The 23316-nt window shown below is 40.1% G+C and overlaps 4 protein-coding genes and 1 pseudogene across 5 annotated transcripts; 1 reads left to right on the top strand and 4 right to left on the bottom strand.

The window, feature by feature from the left end:
- Positions 1-450: 450 nt before the first annotated feature.
- LOC147489488 (26S proteasome non-ATPase regulatory subunit 7 homolog A) lies at positions 451-5036 on the top strand. Its single transcript, XM_086575176.1, has 10 exons — positions 451-817; positions 2742-2834; positions 2935-3016; positions 3158-3254; positions 3498-3573; positions 3732-3790; positions 3944-4066; positions 4294-4351; positions 4459-4544; positions 4636-5036. Exons 1-10 carry the CDS (start codon positions 631-633, stop codon positions 4705-4707), a joined length of 933 nt encoding a protein of 310 aa, XP_086431302.1. The 5' UTR covers positions 451-630; the 3' UTR covers positions 4708-5036.
- Positions 5037-5310: 274 nt separating this feature from the next.
- LOC147489487 (uncharacterized) lies at positions 5311-8597 on the bottom strand. Its single transcript, XM_086572493.1, has 2 exons — positions 7339-8597; positions 5311-5756 (listed from the first exon to the last, which is right to left on the bottom strand). The coding sequence occupies exons 1-2, from the start codon at positions 7785-7787 to the stop codon at positions 5333-5335; spliced, it is 873 nt and encodes a 290-aa protein (XP_086428619.1). The 5' UTR covers positions 7788-8597; the 3' UTR covers positions 5311-5332.
- A 1586-nt stretch (positions 8598-10183) lies between these two features.
- On the bottom strand, positions 10184-10798 carry LOC147489486 (uncharacterized). The gene has a single exon (XM_086574656.1). It carries the CDS (start codon positions 10796-10798, stop codon positions 10184-10186), a length of 615 nt encoding a protein of 204 aa, XP_086430782.1.
- Positions 10799-13160: 2362 nt separating this feature from the next.
- On the bottom strand, positions 13161-13592 carry LOC147489485 (uncharacterized protein At4g02000-like). Its single transcript, XM_086574655.1, has one exon. It carries the CDS (start codon positions 13590-13592, stop codon positions 13161-13163), a length of 432 nt encoding a protein of 143 aa, XP_086430781.1.
- Positions 13593-14161: 569 nt separating this feature from the next.
- On the bottom strand, positions 14162-22071 carry LOC147489484 (senescence-specific cysteine protease SAG39-like; annotated as a pseudogene). The gene is made up of 4 exons (XR_015202859.1): positions 21563-22071; positions 21240-21421; positions 20532-20595; positions 14162-15605 (listed from the first exon to the last, which is right to left on the bottom strand). The product of XR_015202859.1 is annotated as a senescence-specific cysteine protease SAG39-like (transcript).
- Positions 22072-23316: the final 1245 nt, after the last annotated feature.

Below are 23316 nucleotides of genomic sequence, written 5' to 3'. Positions count from 1 at the left end.
GAAAATAAGGGTATATTGGAAAGGTATTTGGGAAACGTATGATGAGTTGTGAGGAACTAGAGAAGCTTCTATTAAAGTATTTTGGTATACTGTTAACTGTTAAGTGTACACACCTACGCAAGTGTAGCGTTGTGGACAAGAAAATAATGGCATATTCTTAGTCAAGTGAGCGGAGAACGTTACCTTCTGGGGCGAAGGGGGATGTGGTCCAAAATGTGAATTGGTTGGTTTATGTGCTCATTTTTTCTTTTGGTCCTTTTCTCTCCCTCTCTAAGTCGTTTCAATCTCTCACTTTCCACTATCTCTTTCCGCTCACGCCGAACTGCATAACAGTATACTAGTTTTATATGAGCTAACGGTTGCTATGTTCGTTCAACCAATCAAAGTCCAAGAGACTACTTTCGGATATGATCGATAATGGATATATGTACAGGCTTGGAATTGAATATTGGCCCAGCTTCGTGGTATAGCCCGGCCCATTATGCAACTTCACAGCTGCTGGAAGTATGGAACCTCTCTCTTTTTTGACTAGAACTGAAATATTGTCTTGCCCGCTTTGGATCCGTGATACATACAACAAACAAACAAGCAGACCAACTTTGTTTTATTGTTTCGAACTTTGGAATCGTAATGGACGTGATCAAGACACAACAAATATCATCAAGACCAGTCGAGAAAGTCGTGGTGCACCCACTGGTTCTACTAAGCATCGTCGATAACTATAACCGTGTTGCTAGAGATACTCGTAAACGTGTCGTGGGTGTTCTTCTTGGTAGCTCTTTTAAAGGCACTGTTGACGTCACCAATAGCTATGCAGGTGCCATTCTAATTAAACTCCTCTTTTAGTTTTTTTTTTTTTTCTTTTCCCATTTTTAGATCTAAGATATATATATATATATATATATATATATATATATATATATATATATATATTTTTTTTTGTCATTATTGGTTACATTGGCATGACTTAGAAAACTAATCGAAGTTGAATTCAGTAGAGTATTTTAGGGTTTAGGGTTTCGAACATAGTTAGGTAACTCATTAGATATTATTAATGAGTGTAGTTAGGGTTTGCAATTGAAAGGGTTGATGCTGTTGTGAGAAATAGACTGGGCCATCTTTGTAATAGTAAAATCTTGGTTGGGAAGTACTAAACATTTTTTTTAGCTGATGGAAAAGATCAAGCTAGTGGATTGTATATGCTGCTAATTTCAAGGATAGGTAAAATATCATCTGTGCCTGACGAGGCTATGAGTATGGGGGGAGGTGGGTACTGTAGGTAACAAAATTTTATGCTGGAGTGGAGAAAACATTGTTCGAGTAGTATTGTTATTTTAGACCTCTCATTCTCTCAGCATCAGAGGATCCTAATTGGAGCTCGTTGTATATTTAGGTAATGCTTTGACAAAACAAAATGAGAGGGAGGGGAGGGGGGGACTCACTTGGTTAATGATTCTCTTTCTACAGCTTTTCCCCTGTTTTGGATTCTATCTTTATCTTCGGGGCAATATAATTTGGCATGCAACACACATGAAACTTAAGTACTTAAGCAAGCTACAGAAAATCTTGTTAGAGCATCTTTAGGAGAGAAACCAAGAAAACACCAAATTTTTGAACCAAACCAAACACCAACCAACTTCAGGAGAAACATCAAATATTCGACATCAAATGACGTGGTTTTGGATAAACCACGTCATATAGCCCACGCGGCTTTCTCAAAACCGCGCCACTGAAGCCCATCTTAAAAGCCCAATCCCATGCGGTTTTCCAGAAACCGCGCAATGTGTCGCACATCAACTTTCTTCTTTATTTTCTTTCCCAATCTCTCGCGCGGTTTTCGCAAAACCGTGTGATTGAAGCCCACTGTTTAGCCCAAGCCCGTGCGGTGTTAGAAAAACCGCGAGAGAGATTTGATATAGCACCAAAATTGGAACCAAATTTTGGCCGATTTGGTGTTTGGTTTGGTGGTTTTTTGGTGTTTTCATCAACATGTGTTTCTTCTGAAGATGAAAAAATACCAAATTATTAGAAATTTGGTGTTTGATGCTAGGATAGTATCTCACCTAAAGATGCTCTAACACAGGCAATATTCTGAATCTCATAAGATTATGGGGAAAGAATGGAAACAGTTACAAACTTGCTCAAGGACTGTCATTGTTGATCGAAATCTGGGATCGTGCTCAAGCTAGTTTAACAGTGCAGTTCTAGTGCTTCACTGTGATGGAAGGGCATGCAATTCTATATTGTGTTAAGGTGATTCTTTGAGGCATGATTTTATGTGCCATTTGTGGTAGCATCAGACTACAGATGAAATATGACCTTTGTATTTATAATGAGCTTATAGTGAACACCATATCCATTGTTATTTTTGTCCACCAATCTGGTTACTACGTTACTGTGATCTCAGACTTCATGATATATTGGATTCAATTTTTTTTTGTTTGGTTTTGTTTTTGTTTTTATATATCTTTTGGCATTATTTTCTTATACCAAAGTTTTCATTTCAGGGAGAGACACTCAGTTTTTGTATCCTGATATATTTTTCATTGAAGAAAACATATTCGAATAAATAAAAGTTATCCATGCCTAATAAAATGGTACTTACTTTATAACTGGTTATTCAGATGCAGTGATATAATGTGGAACTCGTTTTGGTTACAAATATTTGTTATCTTTCTGTGCTGGTATGTTGAATTGGATTTTGGCTATTGATGCTATACATTTCAATTTCAAATTTTCAGTGCCGTTTGAAGAAGAGGAAAAGGATCCAAGCATATGGTTTCTCGACCATAACTATCATGAATCTATGTTTTCTATGTTCAAGAGAATCAATGGTGCGTGGTTTCGAACAATAAGGTTTCTGTATCTTGCATAGTTGCATATGTTTATAATGTTCTGACTTTTTACCCTTCATTTTTTTTATCTCAAATTCAGCCAAGGAGCACGTTGTAGGCTGGTATAGCACAGGGCCAAAGCTACGGGAAAATGACCTGGATATCCACAGATTGTTCCATGAGTAAGACGATCTGGTTTTTGAATTAGAGCAGGAAGTAGTGCTGTTTTGAAAGGCCTTCGCCATATTTATATCTCTTATTTACCAAGATGTATTATTTTTCTTGGAGTTTATATAATTTTTTTTTCTATTACGAGGTTACAGTTATGTTCCAAATCCTGTATTGGTCATAATCGACGTCCAACCAAAAGAGCTTGGGATTCCAACAAAAGCTTACTATGCTGTTGAAGAGGTCAAAGAGGTAAAAGTGAATTGGCTTCTCTTATAGATGATTAGTGTGGAAGCTGGCATATCGTGTGTTTTGTATCCTATGCTTGTATAAGGGACTCCTTATGGGACTCTTGTGTTGATACCTAAATACTCAAATGGAAACAGAACATAACATCTCTTTCCTTGTGACGGTTAAAGCTATTCTTCTATACAAGCTGTGTCCGTGTATAACACAATGTTGGAAGCACAAACTAAATCTTTGTCATTGTTACAGAATGCTACTCAGAAGAGCCAGAAGGTTTTCGTACATGTGCCTTCAGAAATTGCTGCTCATGAAGTCGAGGAAATTGGTATGATAGTTGTAGAATACGATACTCTTCAATTATCTTTCTCATGTGATGTGCAACCTGATGAATAGTGTTTGGCTCCCTTTTTTGTTTGCTTGTATTGATAATATAAATTTTTATCACCACCTTCTAACTCGTTCCATTGTGTCACACTTCCGTAGGAGTGGAGCATTTACTGAGAGATGTAAAGGATACAACCATTAGCACCCTTGCCACAGAGGTACTTCATTTTCATATACTTTTTTCCTGCTTCAATTTAGTTAATGCTGCTTTTAGAAATTTAGAAAAAGGGTGGGAGGGTTTCTCATTTCACACTTTCAAATTTACCTGAAAAGTGGGTGAAAAGGAAATCTAATTTTATTTTTGCTCATAGGTTACTGGAAAACTCGCAGCCCTCAAAGGGCTGGATGCAAGACTCCGGGAGATAAAGAGCTACCTCGACTTGGTAATTGATGGGAAGCTCCCAATAAATCACGAGATTCTGTGCCATTTACAGGTATCATTTTCATGGATATTTTCCAGTATTACAAGTAGTATGTAGTCTTCTGGATCGAAGTCCATAAGAGTCAAGCTGGGTAATGATATTATGCTATTTGGTTAGCAAATGATCATGTCAATTTATCGTCCTTCAGTTGTCTGGGAATTACTTCAGAACTAGGGTTTGTTTAAAGGTCAACTGTTTCAGATTTTGTACTTGTCTATCATTAAATTTTTTTTGTGCAGGATGTGTTCAATCTACTTCCTAATCTCAATGTGGCGGAATTGATCAAGGCCTTTTCAGGTTTTTAAAATGTTTAATAATGTCAATGTATATCTTCTCTTTGGTGTTTGGAGATTGGACAAGTCTAGTTGGTAATTTTTGAATCTTTGGTTTGTTGTCATGCACAGTGAAAACAAATGATATGATGTTGGTTATCTATCTTTCTTCACTGATCAGAAGTGTGATTGCTCTCCACAACCTAATCAACAACAAGGTAATGCATGTTTCTTTACTAACTTTAATCATGTGTTCTTTATTATTCACTTTCTATGTAGCTGATAATTGTGATGGTTGGTTCATCATAGATGCTTAACAAAGAACATGAGAAGGCTGAAGATGCGAAACCAAGCGCTGTACCAGCTGCCTCAGGGAGTTAAAAAGGGTTCCCAGCTGTTGGAAAGTTTTGTGCTGTGACTTGAAATCTCAAGTTTCTGATGACGGCGTGAAATGCATGCTTGTCCATGAGTTCTCCCTTTTGAGAATTTTGTATTCTAAGAATGGGATGTAGCAGGTCTCTCTAACTGAAATCAAAATGTTCCCATATATATTCTGACATTTAAGAGAGTTAGTTTAGTCGACAGTTAATGCAGTTCAGTTGCTCTACTGATTTGTTGAAATTGCTTCCATTTGGTTGCCTTTGAAAAGTTATTTTATTTGATAATGTATTTGTGCACTCGTGATTCTATGGAAGTACAAGTTTTAGATCTGTTTGCAATGTGCATTGTTTACAGAATGAGATGCTTGAAGCCTTTAACACGTGCTTTTGCCCAAAGGACACAGGCTACCGACTACCAACTGGTGCGCATTAGTTCTTTTTTCTTTCAAACATTGGGCTTGCACTCTACTGTATATGGGATCCAACTATGAACTAAACGCTGGTGTTGACGTATAGTCGTATAGTGTGCCAACCTTGTCGAGGAAAAAAGGTATCAGTATTTGGTCTTGCATTGCACATTGTCACTTTTTTTTTTTTTTTGGGATAGAAACATGTGTTATATTTCATCACAGCATTAAAGGTACAGTACTACAATCCAAAAGAAATGTGGGCAGAGAGCTCACATCCTGGTTATTGAAAGCCCACTTAGCAAGTTCGTTAGCTTCACCATTAAACAGTCTATTAATCCAGCTAAAACGGCAAAAAACTAAAAGCTGACATAAAACCTGAATCATACATCTAATATGTTCTAACTTCCAGTTCATAGAGTTCTTATCGTTCAAGTTCTGTAAACCCAAAATGACTTGACGACAGTCTCCCTCAAACAGACAAGACAAACCTCTTATGGTCCTAGCTAATTTGGCAGCCACTTCTAACGCCACCATCTCTGCCTCCTCTGCACTTCCAACTTCAAAACGTCGAGTAGCTGCTCCCAACAGCATTCCTTCCCCATCCCATGCCAAGGCTTCTGCTGCTGCAGCCCTCGTAGCCCTACAATAGGCAAGCATCAAAACGAATTAAAATAGTGTTTGCTTCCACTAAGGGGAAAATAGAATTGTTATTTGTATCAAGCCATGATTTAGAGATGGTTAAGTTAGAAGAAACCACTCCCTGATTCTCACTGAAAGCTTTGAGACTCCTATTCCATTTGGCATACGCTCTCCTCAAGAGACTATCTCTGTTAGGAGCTTTGCCCTCAAACTTAGCTTTATTTATCATCTCCCATATCTCTTGCAAGATGAGAGCTGCTAGCAGACCCTTTTCAGCAAGTCCAGGGTCTGATGTCTGAGTCCAGTCAATGAAGACATCCAACCAATCCCTTATGGACTTGTCAACATTCTCTTCAACTCTAGCCCCCAACTCAGAGGCAAACCAGACTATCTTTATCCATTCTCATTGGAAGAAGAGGTGCATGAGATCTTCAGGAGCAGACCAACAAAAAGGGCAAGTATATTTCCCCTTAATGTTTTTACTATCCAACAAATCTCCTGTAGGGAGAATGTTCAAATACAATTTCCATAAGAACATCTGATTGCTAGCAGTAAGTTGTGCTCTCCAAAGAGTTTTGATGCTTTTGGGATTCAAAGAGGAGGTTCCTCCTTGCCATTCCTCTTTTGTTAAAAACTGGTAGGCAGACTTAACAGTTAAGAAGCCATTTTTTGTTTCCACCCATCTGACAATGTCACTTGCCAGACTAGTAAGCCTGATCACCACTTGTTTTATTAGGGCTACTATCTCAGGTGGGAAAAGAAAATCCACCTTGTGATAGTCCCAGTCAGAGCCATCCCCTAGCATCAAGTCCCTCACTCTAAGGTCCTCAAGGTCTGGTCTGTCAGGTATCAGCTCTTCCAAAGTAATAGGGGCATTGTTTAGGAGGAGCCAAGGTTGTTTCATGACTTTCACCTTTTCCCCCTTTCCAATGCTCCATATTAACCCTGGAAGTATATCTCTGGCAGTTCTATGCACACCTTTCCAGAACTAAGAGGCCCTAGGAGGAGGTTCCTCTTTACTATCAAACCAGTGCTTCCCATAGACAGCTAAGAAAGTCTTAGCCTATATAGAGGTAGTATCTTTTATAGCTTTCCAAGCCAGTTTAGCAAGCATTGCCTTGTTCATGTCTCGAGCTTTTCTCAGCCTTAGGCCTCCCAAGGCCTCCCAAGGCCTTGGGTTTACAAATACCATCCCACCCAATGGTGTGGATACTTTTGCTGTCAGCAGTACCATGTCACCAGAATTGTCTGCAGGCTTTATCCATCTTTTTACATGTGGATTTAGGTAGCTTGTAAGTTGCCATAACATATAAAAGAGTAGCCTGGACTAAAGCTTGAATGAGAGTGTTTTTACCAGCTTGGGTAAGGAATTTAGCTCTCCAGCCTTTAATCTTACTGTGTACTTTATCTACTAAGTATTTTATCTACTAAATAATCAAAGTCCTCTTTCTTTTTATGAGATAAGGCAATAGGGACCCCCAAATACTTGTCTCTTTTGTCAAAAAATCTCATTTTCCATAATCTTTTCAAAAAAAATTTATGCATTTTATGAACATTTTTGCTGCAATAGATACTAGACTTACCATACTTTATAGAATTCCTCAAGGATGCTCTTAAGCTTCCCACTTTCAGCCAGATTGGCTTTAGTGAATAAGATAAGATCATCAGCATATAAAAGATGAGTGATAGGTGGGGCATTCCTTCTGATCTTGATGCCATGGATATCCCCATTGCGTTCAGCCTTAGCAATCATCCTGGATAAAGCTTCAGATACAAGAATATACAGGTAAGAGGAGAGAGGGTCTCCCTGTCTAAGATCTCTATTAGGATTGAAACTCTCAAGAGGAGAGCCATTCAACAACACTCTATAAGAAACAGTAGAGAGGCATTGGGAGATGAGGAGTCTCCACTTAGCACTGAACCCCATCTTTTGGAAAAGATTATCTATGAAGGACCATTCAACTCTATCATAGGCTTTGGCCATATCCATTTTTAAGGCTATAAACCATTTTTTAGTTTTCATATGTCTCATATTATGAAAGATTTCAGTTGCAAGCCCAATATTATTTCCTATACTTCTACCTTTTATGAAGACTCCTTGAAAAAGAAGAGACTATCTTATTTATATGTGCCTTAAGTCTATTTGTTGGGGTTAATCACCGATATCAATCGATTCCCCACTACACAAATAACTTGTATTTGAACAATAAGCAATCCAATCAACAATCTAAAATTCCCTACAACCAAACTAACATGCCTAACTCGCTAAACAACTATTAACAACAGGTAATAATGCAAAACAGTAAAAGCATACCATAACACAAAGATATACCATAGTTCGGCCAATGATGCCTACTTCCACAAGAGCTAATCCTTTTATAAAGTGGGAAGGAAAATTACAATCATTCCTTGCAGTCTCTCACCTTACTAGTGATAGGGTTATATACTAAAAGAATTACTTTTGTATTAACTCTAATTCTTTTATATTTTGAATGAGAATCATATGGGCAAATGTTATGCATATTATATATGTTATTAGTTATATGCATGTGTCTAATACTTTATGTTGTAGATGCTATGGTGTGGACACACAGAAGATCATATCATCAGTACCTTATAAAATATAAGTAATCGTTCACAACCTAGATGGATTTGGACAAACCATTGGTACGGTTGTAGTATAATCTGGTATTAGTCTATCTTGACTATAGGATTACACTAGTACACTTTGTGTGTATTGAATAGGACCAAGTGAGGTTGTTTCTCTTTATACTGACTATATAAGAGAACAAACGCCTCTGTTATTATGGATGATTGTCCTCTTAATTCGGATATAATAATGGGCACTTACGTGCATTGTACATTGCTTTAAATCATCAATGAGTGAGATTCATTTGTGAATCAACAAACTCGATGGATTGGGTAATGACATTGTATGTAAGGTGTCTTTATTGATTATAAAAGGAATCGTGTGACCCGAGGAAGTCGGGTTGATGATGTCCCTCGAGGAGCAAAAAGATTGTCATGTAAACCCTGCAGGTGGATTTATTCTGACATGACAATGAGGTTGAGTGGTACTACTCAAGGACATAAGAAGTTGATTAATGTAGTTGTCAGTAACTTGACTTAATCAACGAACATTCGATATCTTAAACATGGGGAGATCAACGAGCATATAATATGGAGCCCATAAACGCTGACACGTAATTTGGGATTAGGGCGGTAGTGCAACAATGGCCTTTAGTGGAATAAGTCATTTGTTGACGAAATTGGGCCATGTGTTCTGGGCGAACATGGGAAGCCCAAGCCCGTCAAGAGGCCCAACCCTAATTTCTCCTCATGGTCCCTGTTGTAGCCTATAAATAGAATCCTTTTTCTCTTGGCCGAAATTACTATTCACACTGGATTGAAAAGAGAGGCAAGGAAGCTAGATCCAAAATTGGTAGATCGTTGCCCACACAACAAAATTGGTAGATCTATTGTATTCTCTAGCTTTGTGAGAAAGAAGGGGGTTGGTAGATCGTTGCCCACACAACGTCCAATCTATTCTAAAGGAATACAATAGAAGATCAAGGGGTTGATTGTTGATTTCATAAAGCTTGGATTCTCAGAGATTACATCTTAGCCGATTCTAAAAGGTATGTTTTCTATCCAAAACCGTGAACCCCATTAATTCCGTTGCGCGTGGGTTTTCGCAGTTTGTAGAAGTTTGCATTTTGAAATAACGGTTCCTACAACTAGATTACTCCTCTCTCTTTATAGGCTTGTATCTATGTAAATGTTTTCTCTCAATCTTGATAGCTTTCAAGATTGGGTTTTCTCTTACTTCTGTGTTGTCTCACGTGTGTTAGGTTTTGCCAAAAACCCCAACATATAATACAAAACTCGCGGTTCCACAAAAATAGAATCCTGCCAAAATTAGGCATGGGCGCGGGTGCGCTCTTGCCTTGGACGATGTCTAGGCACTCGAGCGCGGGGCGCGCTTCAGATTTGCCTGTGGAGGGCGCGGGGCACGCTCTTGCCTGAGTCGATGTTTAGGCACTTGAGCGCGGGGAGCGCTTCAGAATAGGTTGTGGAGGGCACGGGGCGCGCTTTCTTTTCCACACAAGTTGAATTGATTTCTCTCCTCTCCTCATGTGAGGGATAACTCCAACAGTATTAGCAAGGATCTTGGCAATAATCTTATAGCAGAAGTTACATAAACTAATAGGTCTAAACTTAGACATGTGGTCAGGATTAGAGACTTTAGGAATTAAAGCAATAAAAGTTTCATTGAAACTAAGATTCATGCAACCTTTATCAAAGAAATTCCTAACACAGTCAATAATCGAAGGGCCTACAACATCTCAGCACTGTTGATAGAAATTCCCTGAAAACCATCAGGTCTAGGGGCTTTCAGAGCCCCGACCCCATCTTTTTCACCACATGCTAGATATCCTCCTTAGAGGGACAAGCTATAAGAATCTCATTCTCTCTATCAGTTATGCAAGGAGAGAACAAATTAAAGATATTATCATTACTAACAGGATTATCAGAAGTATAGATATCATCAAAATACTTTTTAACAGCTAAACCCACCTCCTGTCTACCTTCCTTCCAAAAACCCTCATTATCTCGTATCTTATCTATGTTGTTTTTCCTTCTCCTATACACAGTGGACAAATGGAAGAACTTAGTATTCCTGCTCCCCTCTTTTATCCAATGTTGGCTTGACTTCTGTTTCCAGAAAACTTTCTCTTTGTCATACCAGTCAAACAGCCTAGCTTTAAGTAGCTTAGCTTTTTCATAGTTCTGAGAAGAGAAAGGTTTCTGAAGAACTTTATCAAGATCTTTTTGGGTCTTTTTGATATTATGAAAAATATTACCAAACACCTCTTTATTCCAAATTTTAAGACTATGCTCAATAGATTTTAACCTATGAACCACTCTCCAATCAGGGAGATCATGTGTAACAGCCTTCCAAGCCAGATAAATAGCAGGCTTACAGGAAGCACCTTTCAGCCACATATCATAGAATCTGAAAGGTCTATCAGCAGTATCCATCTTAGGTTTTAGATTAATCAACAAGGGGACAGGTGGTCCGAGGTAGCATTAACCACATTTTTAACAATCATATCGGGAAAAATATCCAACCAGTCAGCAGTGGCTAGAGCACGGTCTAGCCTCTCAAGAATGTTACATTTAACCTTCCTATTATTATTCTAGGTAAACTTAGGGCCCTTATACCCCAGATCAATCAGACCCAGGTCATTTATAAGATTATTGAAATCAAGCATGCAATTAGTGAAAACTGACCGACCACCTATTTTTTCATCCAAAGATCTTATTGTATTAAAATTCCTAAATAGAATCTAGGGACCAGGTATAAAAGGGGCATTATCTCTAATCTCATACCATAACCTATGCCTAAGATTAGCATTAGGTTCACCATACACAAAACTGAAAAACCATGGATTAATACTATGATAGTCAGAGAGCTTACCAGTTATTTGGTTTGTCGTAGCTCCCAACACTTCAAGATTGACTCCCGTTCTCCAGAAAAGAGCAAGACTACCTCGAAGCCCAGAAGCAGGAACACAGAAGTAGTTATCATACTTTAACACTTTAGTTAACATACTAATCCTATTCTCCCCCACTTTTGTTTCAGACAAGCAAAAGATATCTGGTTGGTGTTACCTAACAAGATCCTTTAGATTTTGAACTGCCATGGAGGAACCTATTCCCCGGCAATTCCAGACGTGTATCATTTCTGAAGAGGCAGCTGTTTGGGGATAGCTACCACAAACCCTGGAGGAGGACCACACAGACCTCCACTGCTGGCAGACCCACCACTTACACCACTGGAGCTTTCATCACCACAGTAACCACTAGTAGAGCCTCTTGTCTTATTGGAGCATTGATCATTACACTGCTGCTTTCCCTTATTACCTTGCCGTTTCACCACTGTCGAGTCATCAATTGCAAGAGGCTGAGGCTGAGGCTGAGCTAGCTGAGACTGAGTTATGCTGTCTTCATAATCATACCCACACCCTTCTTGACTTCCTTGAATCAAACCCAAAGGAGCATTCCCTACCGAGACCTCCTCCTGTAGGTCAGCATTATATACCACCATGTTTAAGTCCAACTCTTCTAAAGGATCTTCCTCGGCAGTGAAGGCATCAAATGGGATCTCCTCCTCCGGTATATCTTGTCCCGATACTTATGACGGGACGCTTGAATCCAGAGAGTGATCTAAAGGAGATGGTTCAACAGATTGCACAGTATCACTGGAAATAGAGATAATAGGGGCTTCTTTTGAAATCAGCAAGTGCCCCAGCCCTTTAGCCCTCAAATCATCAACATTTCTTTTAGCCTTCTTTAATTGCCTTTCAACCAGCCTTAAGCTGTGTCTCTCCCATCCACCATCATCCATGGTAACAAAATTTTCTTCCACACTTATGAGCAATTTTCGTTTGGTTCCCACACCAGACCCTTGAGATGTTCGAATGCTTCGCTTAAAACCCACCTTTTTTTTATCCTCGAGAAGCTAGAGTTTTAAACCCCCTTCCACGTGTAGGTAGCCCAATGAACTGAAAATTGGGTTTCCCAGCATCAGAAGGTAGAGCGGCGTGGTTAAGCTCATCTAACTAGTTATTCTCAAGAAAGGGAATGATTACCTGGGAAAGGGGAGATAAAATATTTGGCGAGGCGTGATCCACCACAAGATTTTTTTCGTATTCCCAAGAAACCACCCTCCACAGCTAGATCCCCTAGCTCTACTGCTGCACATCCCAAAAGTTCCAAATCTTTTTTTTTGACCAATTCCAGAAGCATCACTTTGGATTGGGTCAGGCTCGTCCACACTAGAGGCCTTGACCCGGTCCAGGTCCATGCCCGAAAAACTATTCTCTGGGCCCCAAACAGCTAGAGCCACCCCTTGTGCCTCAGGTCCATTTACTAAACCTGATGAAAGGGCTTGGTCCCCTTGGGCTTGGGCTTGGTTCAGATAGACTAGCCTTTGTTCTGAAGCGTGAAGACTTGGGCCTCCCAAAGCAGAATTTCCAACAGTAACTGGCGCAAAAGCCAAAACTTCTGTGATATCCGTTCTGATTTCTGACAAACTAGACTCCCTCTCCTTTGTAGCCATAGGCCTGACATCAGAGTCCGTTGCCACCTGAGCAACCCTTGGCGGTGTAGTCAACAGTCCCGGCCCATGCAAGTGCCTTCTCGCCGGTGAACCCCTATTCCTAGCTGGAATTTAATCAGATCTGGGTTTTTGCGGAGTACCTGAGATCATTACTGAAGCAGGGCATGTATTTGCAGCTCTATTGAAGAAGACATTGGCTTTCAGCACGAACGAAAAGTTATTCTTGATATCTCTGGGGAATCCACCATACTTTCACAAGTCCATACTGTATTTCTATCTCTAATTACAGTAATGAATATCATGGCCTATACATCCACAAAAGTAGCAGAAAATGTCCAATCTTTCATATTTGAAAGTTACTGGGAACACTTCACCCAGTTCTGTTCGTAGGTCTATTCCCTTGAGCAATCTCTCTTTAATGTCCATTCGAACTCTAACCCTAGCAATTGGATTTCTGAACTTAGATGAGCAACATAGGTCAACCTCTTTTACTTTGCCAAGGCTTAAACCCACTCTACGAACATTCTCGTCATTGATCCGATCTCTCGGGAGTCCATAAATCTGAACCCAAAAATCAACCAAGTCAAACTTCTGTGATGCAGCCAAATTTTCTAGGTACATCCCTTTCTTTATTGAAAAAATAAACCCTTGTATCAACGAAGGACCATTCTTCCGAACATGTTCAAATTCATCCACATTCTCGAACCCCATCTTGTAGAATTCTTTTGATATCGATTCCACCTTTGTAGTGCCCCTAGTTTGTCAGCACCTATGCAACTCATCCACAAGATCTTGTAGAGATATAAGTTTTCCGCCATACAACTTGCCCAACAAGGTAGTATGCTCTAGTGTGCTTTCTTTCATGTTCTTGCACCCAATATCCACCACTCGTCTTTCTTTTGAGCAAAAAAGGTTCTGCATTTTAGCCTGAAGTTGGTCTATTTTTGCCCTGGTTGAAACACCTTGCTCATCAGGACTAGCATTGTCCTCCTGTAAAGTATCCATATGGACAAGAAGAACGACTAAACCAAGAGTGGGGTAGTAGCGGACAAGCAACCAAAACCACTATCTATAACTCTGTCTCATAGGACTGATGAGGTGGTAGCCAAAATCCTCAACAAATCCCAGAGCGAAAACCAAAACCAAAGAAGGGAACTTCCAAATAAGTTGTGAGAAAAGTTGTACGAGAGAGAAAAAAACCAAGCAACTAAATTTGTAGTCTTATCACAATTCAAAATTTAAAAAAAAAAAATTGGGGAAAGGGGGAGGGGAGTTTTCGATTCTGGGAGAGCTTTTAGTTAGGTAGAAAGCAACTATGAATTTTATTTTCTCAAATGTTCGCACATTATCACTAAATACTGTTAGTATACTTTCATTGAATATTAGGATTATAAGATATGAATATTACATACTTTCGAGTTTAAAACAAGTTTTGCTGCACATTTCATTAAGGGGTGTTAGGGCATCTCCAATGGAGGGTGTAAATTGTTTAAATTGTAAAATTTAAACTCTAAATGTCAAAAATATGTTTCCAATTGGGGGTGTAAATCCCAGGTGATAAGCTAATAGTTAATAGAGAGGGTGGAGAATTCCCCATCCGGCTATTAGTTAATAAGCATCTCAGGCGTCACTTGAAGTAACGTCCCAATTAAAAAGAAATTCGGACGTCACTTAAACTCACGTCTGTTTTATTTTTTTTAGAATTGTAACGTTTGCGACGGGTAAAGACTGTCATTTATTGGTTGGGCCAATTTTAATAAACTACAGACATTACTCAAAGTGACGTGGCATTTTATTTATTTATTTAGTCAAACCACTTGGGTGACGGACTTTGACCGTCGTTTTTTATCAGTTTTTTAATTTTACAAACTCTTTAACTTTGTTGTATTGGATACCATTTTGGATGTGGAAATTATTAATATGTAAGAGGGGTCATAAAATCCTAGTGGCATTTATGTGACACTTATGTGAAGGTGTATATATACACTCTCTATTGGAGATGCCCTAAGTATGCTCTCACAGAGTATTAGGATTAGCAAATCTGCTTATATTATATAGCTAGAAAGGAGTAGGGTTTACTTTAAACTGTTTAAAGGAATAAAAATCATTTTAGGCCTGAAAGTAAGTACAACTTTACACACAGACTTTCTTCGCACAAAAGTAGGAAAAATAATTACAATATAAGCATGTGATCCATCGACAGATGTGATGTTTCTTACACTGCAGTGGGATATGAAGCATCCATAGCGATACCACAGAGACCTTCCTCGGCATCAATATCACGTTGCATTCTTATGTATCCTTCTTCGCCCCAAGTAGTACCCCAAGAATTCTTTACCAACTAATATTTTGTCCCATCGGTAGCTGTTCCATAACCAACTGCAGTAACGCCATGGTCCAATTCGGTGCCACACTCTCCAGTAAATACACCACTTGAGTAGAATTGGAAGGCTGATCCACTGGCATCAATGGCGACTGAGATTGGTTGATTCGCTACAGCCTTTAGTAATGCTTCCTCGCTGTTGGCTGGGACATCCTCATATCCATTAATCTTGGCTGCACTAGAAGCTGCCTTCTTCGCATTGCAAGTTCCATCTACTCCTTTGTAGGGGTAGTTACCCTCTGTCGTGAGACCTTTGTTTTGCTCAATGAATTCAAAAGCATCATCCATAAGACTGTTGGAGTTATCCCTCACATGAGGAGAGAAGAAAAACGGAGCTGATTCTCAAGATGAATATGTCGAGCCGATCAAGCGCTTCGAGTAGCGACCGCTAGCGCCCATGCCGTAGAAGCCTCCAGTAGAGTGAGCGACCAATTCGAGAGAGAGACACTATTTCGTGACTCCGATGTTTGGCGCGACCCGCTCTCAAAGGGGCGACCGCGCTCCGATCTCGTTGTTTTGGCGACGACCAGCTCAAAGGGCGACCCGCACCCGTGTCTAATTTTGGGTGGGCTTTACACGAAACCGTGAAATTTGGTTTTTGGAGATAAAAACCAAAATCAAGGTTTTGGAAAACCTAACCAACCAAGTCAGAAGGATTGGAATCCAGACAAAAACAAAGAGAGAGAAACCCAATCTTGAAAGCTATCAAGATTGAGAGATAACCTTTACAGAGATACAACCCTGTAAAGAGATAAGAGTGATCTAGTAAGGTGAGAGACTGAAAGGAGAGATTGTAATCTTCCTTCCCACTTTATAAAGAACTGGCTCTTGTGGAAGTAGGCATCATTGGTCGAACCACGGTAAATCTTTGTTTTGTGGTTTGCCTTTATTGCTTTACATTATTATTTGTTGTTGATAGTTGTTTAGTGAGTTGAGCCTTGGTTAGTATAGGTAGTTTGTGATATTTAGAATTTGTCTGGAGTTGAAGTGTGTTCATACAATACAAGTTATCTGTGTAGTGGGGGAATCGATTGGTATTGGTATAATCCCCAATAAGTGGTATCAGAGCCTTGGTTAGAATAGCCTAGGGTGTTATCCGAATCTTAGTCAGAAGGTGTTTGACGAAATTCCTGAGAGAAGATTTGAGGTTAAATAACTTGTAGAGATGGACCATTCTGTGAACACTCGCATGATGAGTCTGAATAGGAAGAACTACACCATCTGGAAAGCCAAGATGGAAGACTTGCTATACTGCAAAGACTTGGCACTTCCCATTGAGAATGAGGGAGTAAAACCAGAAAAGACTGATGAGGCTGAGTGGAAAAAGCTTGACAGAAAAGCGATTGGATACATTCGACAGTGGATTGATGACAATGTCTTTCACCATGTGTCCCAAGAGACTACAGCCTTCAGTCTGTGGAAGAAACTCGAAGACCTTTATGAGAGGAAATCGGGTGGAAACAAAGTGCCAGTCGTTAAGAAGTTTGCAGACACGAAGTACCAAGAAGGTTCTTCAATGTCTGAGCATCTTAATGAAGTACAAAATATCATCAATCAGATGCATTTGATGAAGATCAATTTGGGAGACGAAGTTGAGGCTTTGTTTCTATTAGGCTAACTACCCGAAAGTTGGGAGACATTAGCAGTTTCTCTACATGGAGCAGCCAAGGATGGAATTGTTACCATGGAGATGGCTACCACGTCTTTGTTGAATGAGGAGACTAGAAGGAGTGCAAGAAGCAGCTCCTCTCACTCGAGAGATCCTTTCACGAGAAACGGGGATAGGTCGAAACGAGAAAACCATCTCGTTCTAGAGGTGATGGCGAAATAAATCTAGGGGTGAAGATAGAACTCCTAAAGGCAGAGAGGCAATGTTACTATTGTGCCACCAAAGACCACTTCGGATATGAGTCAGAGAACGAAGAGGGATGAGAAGAATAACCGCGTGTACATGAAGACATGGTGCGAGGAACGGAAACACAAAGCAGAGATACTACCGCACTAGTCGACGACCTAGTGGGAATTGTGTCAGATTGTGGTGTGTGCTGTCTTAGTACCTTATGTCAGGATACAGAGTGGGTGATAGATACAGGAGCATCTTATCACGTCACACCACATAGGGGATTATTCACTACCTATAGCTGTGGTGAATATGGTGAAGTAAGGATGGGTAACAGTGGCATCTCGAAGATTATAGGCATTGGAGATGTTCATATAGAAACCAATGTCGGCTACACCTTGACACTCAAGGATGTAAGACATGTTCCTGACATACGGCTAAACCTAATTTCGGCTGGGAAATTAGATGACTATGGCTTTGTAAACTTCGTTTGGTAACGGGGGTATGAAAACCGAAAGCGAGGTTCCATTGTAGCAGCGGAGGAAAGAAAACTTGCTCTCTTTACAAAACACGAGGCTAGTTTGTGTAAAGCGAATTTAACGCGCGTAAGAAGAAGCTTCTTCATCCGAATCGTGGCACAAGAGATCGCGGTCACATGGGCATAAAAGGGATGGAAGTTCTTGCTAAGCAAAAGGCCATGCCAGACATTAAAGGTACACATTTAAATACATGTACTCACTGTTTGGTAGGAAAGCAACACAGGGTGTCTTTCCAAAGATTCCCGTCTCACAGAAAGGACACTGTCCTTGAACTAGTGCACACAGACTTATGTGGTCCTATGAGAGTAAAGTCCCACCAGGGAGCTTTGTACTTCTTGACATTCATTGATGATGCGTCAAGAAAGATATGGGCCTATAGTCTGAAGACCAAGGATGAAGTACTTGGCGTGTTTGAGAAATTCCACAGCATGGTGGAAAGAGAGACTGGGAAGTTGTTGAAGTGTATTCGCTCAGATAATGGGGGTGAGTACATTGGGCCATTTGAAGAGTATTGCCAGAGTCATGGGATTCGTCATGAGCAGACCGTTCCCAAGACACCGCAACAGAATGGAATAGTAGAGAGAATGAACCGTACCATTGTAGAGAGGATGAGATGCATGCTATCTCACTCTAAGTTACCTAGAAGCTACTGGGTAGAAGCAATGCGTACAACCGTGCATGTGATCAACCTATCGCCGGCAAAGCCTCTGAATAGTGATTATCTAGAGAGAGTATGGTCAGGCAGAAATATTGATTATGGATACTTGAGGGTATTTGGGTGCAGGGCATTTATGCATATTCCGAAGGATGAGAGATCCAAGCTTGATGACAAAGCCAAGTAGTGCATTTTTCTGGGTTATGGAGATGAAAAGTTTGGTTACAAACTCTATGATCTGATTAACAAGAAGGTAATCCGAAGTCGAGATGTTGTGTTCTTAGAAGACTAAACCATAGCGGACTTTGAGGGAGGGTGAGAAGCTACGAGGGCTTTCACCAATGATCTTGTTGATTGTGAACCGAAGTTCCTACCGTGGAACGTCGCGAAGGCATTGAGAATGCAGAGAACCATGAGTTTGAAGCTCATGATGAGAATCCTATTGCTCATGATAGGATAGAACCTATTGGTATAGAAGATGCAGATGAGATGCATGAACCACCACCCGAGCAAGCGAAGTGCATCCTCCCGAGGGCACCGGCAGATGGGGGCAAGGAAGTCCGGAGGAGGGAGACTAGCTTCAACCGGTATCCACCACATATCGCATGCGTGCTACTATCGGATGGTGGAGAACCTATGTACTATCAAAAGGCACTTGAAGGTACAGACAAAGAAAAGTGGTTGAAGGCCATGCATGACAAGATGGATTCTTTGCATAAGAATCACACTTATGAGTTAGTTGAGAAACCCACAGGGAGAAAAGTTCTCAAGAATAAGTGGATATACAAAGTCAAGCATGAGGAGAACAATCCTCACCCAAGGCACAAAGCTCGCCTTGTTGTGAAGGGATTCGGTCAAAGGAAAGGGATTGACTTTGATGAGATTTTCTCTCCTGTAGTGAAGATGACTTCTATCCGGGTGGTATTGGGTATGGCCGCAAGTATGAACCTAGAGATTGAGCAGCTAGATGTTAAGACAGATTTTCTTCATGGAGACCTTGAAGAAGATGTCTACATGGACCAGCCAGAGGGGTTTGAGGTCAAAGGCAAGGAGCACTTAGTATGCAAGCTGATAAAGAGCTTGTATGGGTTGAAGCAAGCACCGAGACAGTGGTACATAAAGTTTGACTCCTTTATGGCGAAGCAAGGATACAAGAAGTCTGCTTCCGATCATTGGGCGTTTGTTTAGAGATTTCCTGATGGGGATTTCATAGTGCTATTGCTGTATGTGGATGATATGTTGATAGTTGGCCCAAACATCAACAAGATATCCAAGCTGAAGAAAGACTTGAGTAAGTCATTTGAGATGAAGGATTTGGGTCGCAAAGCAAGATATACTTGGGATCGCGGATCACTTTCGTGTGAAAAGAGTGGGAAGTTATGGCTTTCTCAAGAAAGCTATATTGAGAAGGTGTTGAAGAGATTCAACATGGATCAAGCGAAGCCAGTCTGTTGTCCGCTTAGTGACCAATTCCACATGACCAAAGAGATGTGTCCTAAGGGTGAGCATGAGCAGAGTCAGATGGAAAAGATTCCTTATGCATCCGCAGTGGGCAGTTTGATGTATGCCATGGTGTGTACTAGACCGGATATTGCTTTTGCCGTTGGTGTTGTAAGCCGATTTCTGTCAAATTCGGGTAAAGAACATTGGGAAGGTGTTAAGTGGATATTGAGATATCTCAAGGGCACTTCCAAATCGTGTTTGTGTTTTGGTAGAAGTAAGCCCTTACTTGAAGGCTACACTGATGCAAACATGGCAGGTGATGTTGACTCGATGAAGTCCACCTCCGGTTATCTGGTTACTTTTGCGGGGGCGGTTTCTTGGCAATCTAAGTTGCAAAAGTGTGTTGCCCTCCTCCTTCTGAAGCCGAGTATATTGCGCAGCGAGTGTTGCAAAGAGATGTTATGGATGAAGAGGTTCTTCGACGAACTAGGGCTAAAGCGTAAACGGTTTGTAGTTCTATGTGGCGGTCGGGGCGCCATCCACTCGAGCAAGAATCCGAGTTTTCATTCTAGATCCAAGCACATACACGTGCGTTATCATTGGATTAGAGAAGTACTTTCGAAGACAAGCATTTGTGTATCGAGAAGATCCATACCGACAAGAGCGGGTCGGATATGATGACCAAAGTCTTACCGAAAGGTAAGTTTGATATTTTGTTATCTGCTACCGCCGGAATGGTAGCGCGACTCCTCCTGTTGATTTGGAAATTGCATGGAGGTATCCCCCTCACCGCTGTTCGGAGGGGAGATTGTGGAGTTATCCCTCACATGAGGAGAGAAGAAAACGAGTCGATTCTGCGTGAATATGTTAAAGCATTGATCAAGGCCGAGTAGGCACCGCCCATGCCGTAAAGCCTCTCTAGTAGAGTGGAGCGACCGTGCTCGAGAGAGCGCACCGCTCCCGCTCGTGACTCCGATGTTTGAAGCGACCGCTCGATCTCGATGTTTTGCGCGACCAGCGCTTCAAAAGCGCACCAGCGCGTGTCTAATTTTCGTGGGCTTCGCTACAGTAACCGTGAAATTTGGTTTTTGGAGATAAAAAACCAAAATCAAGGTTTTGGAAAACCTAACCAACCAAGTCAGAAGGATTGGAATCCAGACAAAAACAAAGAGAGAGAAACCCAATCTTGAAAGCTATCAAGATTGAGAGATAACTTTACAGAGATACAACCCCAGAAAGAGATAAGAGTGATCTAGTAAGGTGAGAGACTGAAAGGAGAGATTGTAATCTTCCTTCCCACTTTATAAAGAACTGGCTCTTGTAGAAGTAGGCATCATTGGCCGAACCACAGTAAATCTTTGTTTTGTGGTTTGCCTTTACTGCTTTACATTATTATTTGTTGTTGATAGTTGTTTATCGAGTTGAGCCTTGGTTAGTATAGGTAGTTTGTGATATTTAGAATTTGTCTGGAGTTGAAGTGTGTTCATACAAGTTATCTGTGTAGTGGGGGAATCGATTGGTATTGGTATAATCCCCAACAAAGACCACCTCCGCAACCTTGGTCTTCACCACTGGTGTCACAATCGACGAGCTCTTGCTCAGACAAGGATATCAGCTTACCTGTTGAGAGTTGGGTAATACCTTCCATAGCCGCTACAGCAGAGAACGACCAGCAACAACCTATATATTTTGTTCCAGTTCCATTGTAATGATAAAAAAAAAAGTCAGTAGTTTATACAAGCAACTATACCTACAAAGGTTAGATCACTGCTTTTAAAAATGACTGAAGAATAATATGCTCTTCTACACTATTTAACTCACCACATTGGCCTTGGTCCTTGATGACTGTAACAGCTCCCTTTGTACGCCAATCCATGGTAGATGGCACAGCAGTTACATTTTCGTACCTGAAGGATGCCGAGTTTTTGGGTTGAGATGATGGCTTCTTGAATCCATTACGAGATGCAGTGAACTCTTCATTAGTCTGATCTGCAAATTCATTGACACTTACTGTATATCCTCGATCTTTCTTGTTGAAAGTGTCAATAAACTCGATGTTGGTCTTGAATATTTGGAAGCGCATCTGTTTCTCAGCACTGTCCTTGTAGGTTCTTCCATAAACAGTCATCCATTGCTCATGTCTATCTTCCATTGGACAGTGGGAAGCCCTCATCTTGGTCACGAAGTGTGCGCAATGACATACCTTGGTATGCACAGATGACCAAAACGAACAAAATTGCATGTAAACATTTAGATTGCTGGCGAGATGAATAGTTTGCCATGATTTGTAGTTCGACTTAGGATTAAGGTACAATGTAGATGAGTAAATACGTTCTCGGTCCTATCTTATATAGACACATATTGTTGCCGTTGTGTCCTTCATCAGTGTGCCGGGAGTATCAATTAATTGGGATTACTACCTAACTCTAATTTAGTGTTAAACTCCACATTCTGCCTCTAGCCAAGACCTTACATCTTACGTTGTTAATAATTTATTCTTAGAGCAGCTAATAATATATATCTATTCTTTATGAATTGATTAACATTTATAACTTCTGATTAAGACAGAAATTAATTCATTAATCCAATGGAGAAGGCATTCATGCCTTTCACTCTTGTTTACATATGGTACTTCAGGGGGATGTTGGAATGGTTTATTAAAGTATCGATTTAATTCCTTGATTCTCGTTTCAAGACGTAATCTACCTGCAACGGAGTGAAATGCCATAGAGTGGTCAACCATCTACTTCATACTCTAGTTTTAACAGTCAAATGACTGGGCAAACTGGTGAAAATTGAGACTGGTAGTTGTATAACAATTAACCATTATCAATGATTTATGCGATTATTAGCTTTTTAAATATTCCATTAAATTAAATTGTCAAATTGGTTCTTTATCTTAACGTTTTATGGCTCAACATGCAAACAATTGGAGAACTTGTGAGTGAACATGTCACTAATGTCAGTAAAGGTTTGATGGACACAACTATACAAGGAAGGCATATGAGCTCTCATTTTAGGCTCCTAAAATGCATGCTTTTGTTAATACTATCTTGTGTTAGCATACTCTTCAATTTAGGATGTATACTGCTTATTTTTCAAATTACTAAACCATCGGCAACAGCAAACTATAGACTAAAAGTCTGGGATGCAGATGAGATAAACAAATTCTATTTATCCCCACATTTCCATAGAAATATATGATATTCCTTGATGATTTAAGCGCAAGAAAAAAATTAGGACGATTAGAGAGGAAAAAGGTTCTCCTTGCTGTACAGCAAATATATCAATCCACCAATAAATCAAATTCCAGATTTTGCTATGTATATTTGATTGGTAAAAGATGGGTAAAATTTTTTAGATACTATAATATATATAAGTTACAATAAATCCATGTGAAATTTTGTACATCCAACAATCAATTATTACTTTTAAATTTCTCTTTTTGTAATTTGTGAAAAGTGGAAACCTATTTCATATGACATGAAAGATAGAAGTAAAGATAACCATATACTACTTTGTTTCTTCCATCCAATCATTCAAATAAAAAATATGCACACGCCCAGCATTATAGT

This window comes from Coptis chinensis, chromosome 7 (assembly GCF_015680905.1).
Source record: "Coptis chinensis isolate HL-2020 chromosome 7, ASM1568090v1, whole genome shotgun sequence".
NCBI lineage: Eukaryota > Viridiplantae > Streptophyta > Magnoliopsida > Ranunculales > Ranunculaceae > Coptis > Coptis chinensis.
Note: the sequence above shows the minus strand (reverse complement) of the source record. Positions and strands in the feature narration are given on the sequence as shown.

Coding starts and splice junctions, on each gene's coding strand:
- LOC147489488 (XM_086575176.1), top strand. CDS start 631: ATGGACGTGATCAAGACACAACAAATATCATCAAGACCAGTCGAGAAA. Junction 818..2,741: donor CGTCACCAATAGCTATGCAG/GTGCCATTCTAA, acceptor TCAAATTTTCAG/TGCCGTTTGAAGAAGAGGAA. Junction 2,835..2,934: donor TATGTTCAAGAGAATCAATG/GTGCGTGGTTTC, acceptor TCTCAAATTCAG/CCAAGGAGCACGTTGTAGGC.
- LOC147489487 (XM_086572493.1), bottom strand. CDS start 7,787: ATGAGACATATGAAAACTAAAAAATGGTTTATAGCCTTAAAAATGGAT. Junction 5,757..7,338: donor GAGGAATTCTATAAAGTATG/GTAAGTCTAGTA, acceptor TGCCTATTGTAG/GGCTACGAGGGCTGCAGCAG.
- LOC147489486 (XM_086574656.1), bottom strand. CDS start 10,798: ATGGATACTGCTGATAGACCTTTCAGATTCTATGATATGTGGCTGAAA.
- LOC147489485 (XM_086574655.1), bottom strand. CDS start 13,592: ATGGGGTTCGAGAATGTGGATGAATTTGAACATGTTCGGAAGAATGGT.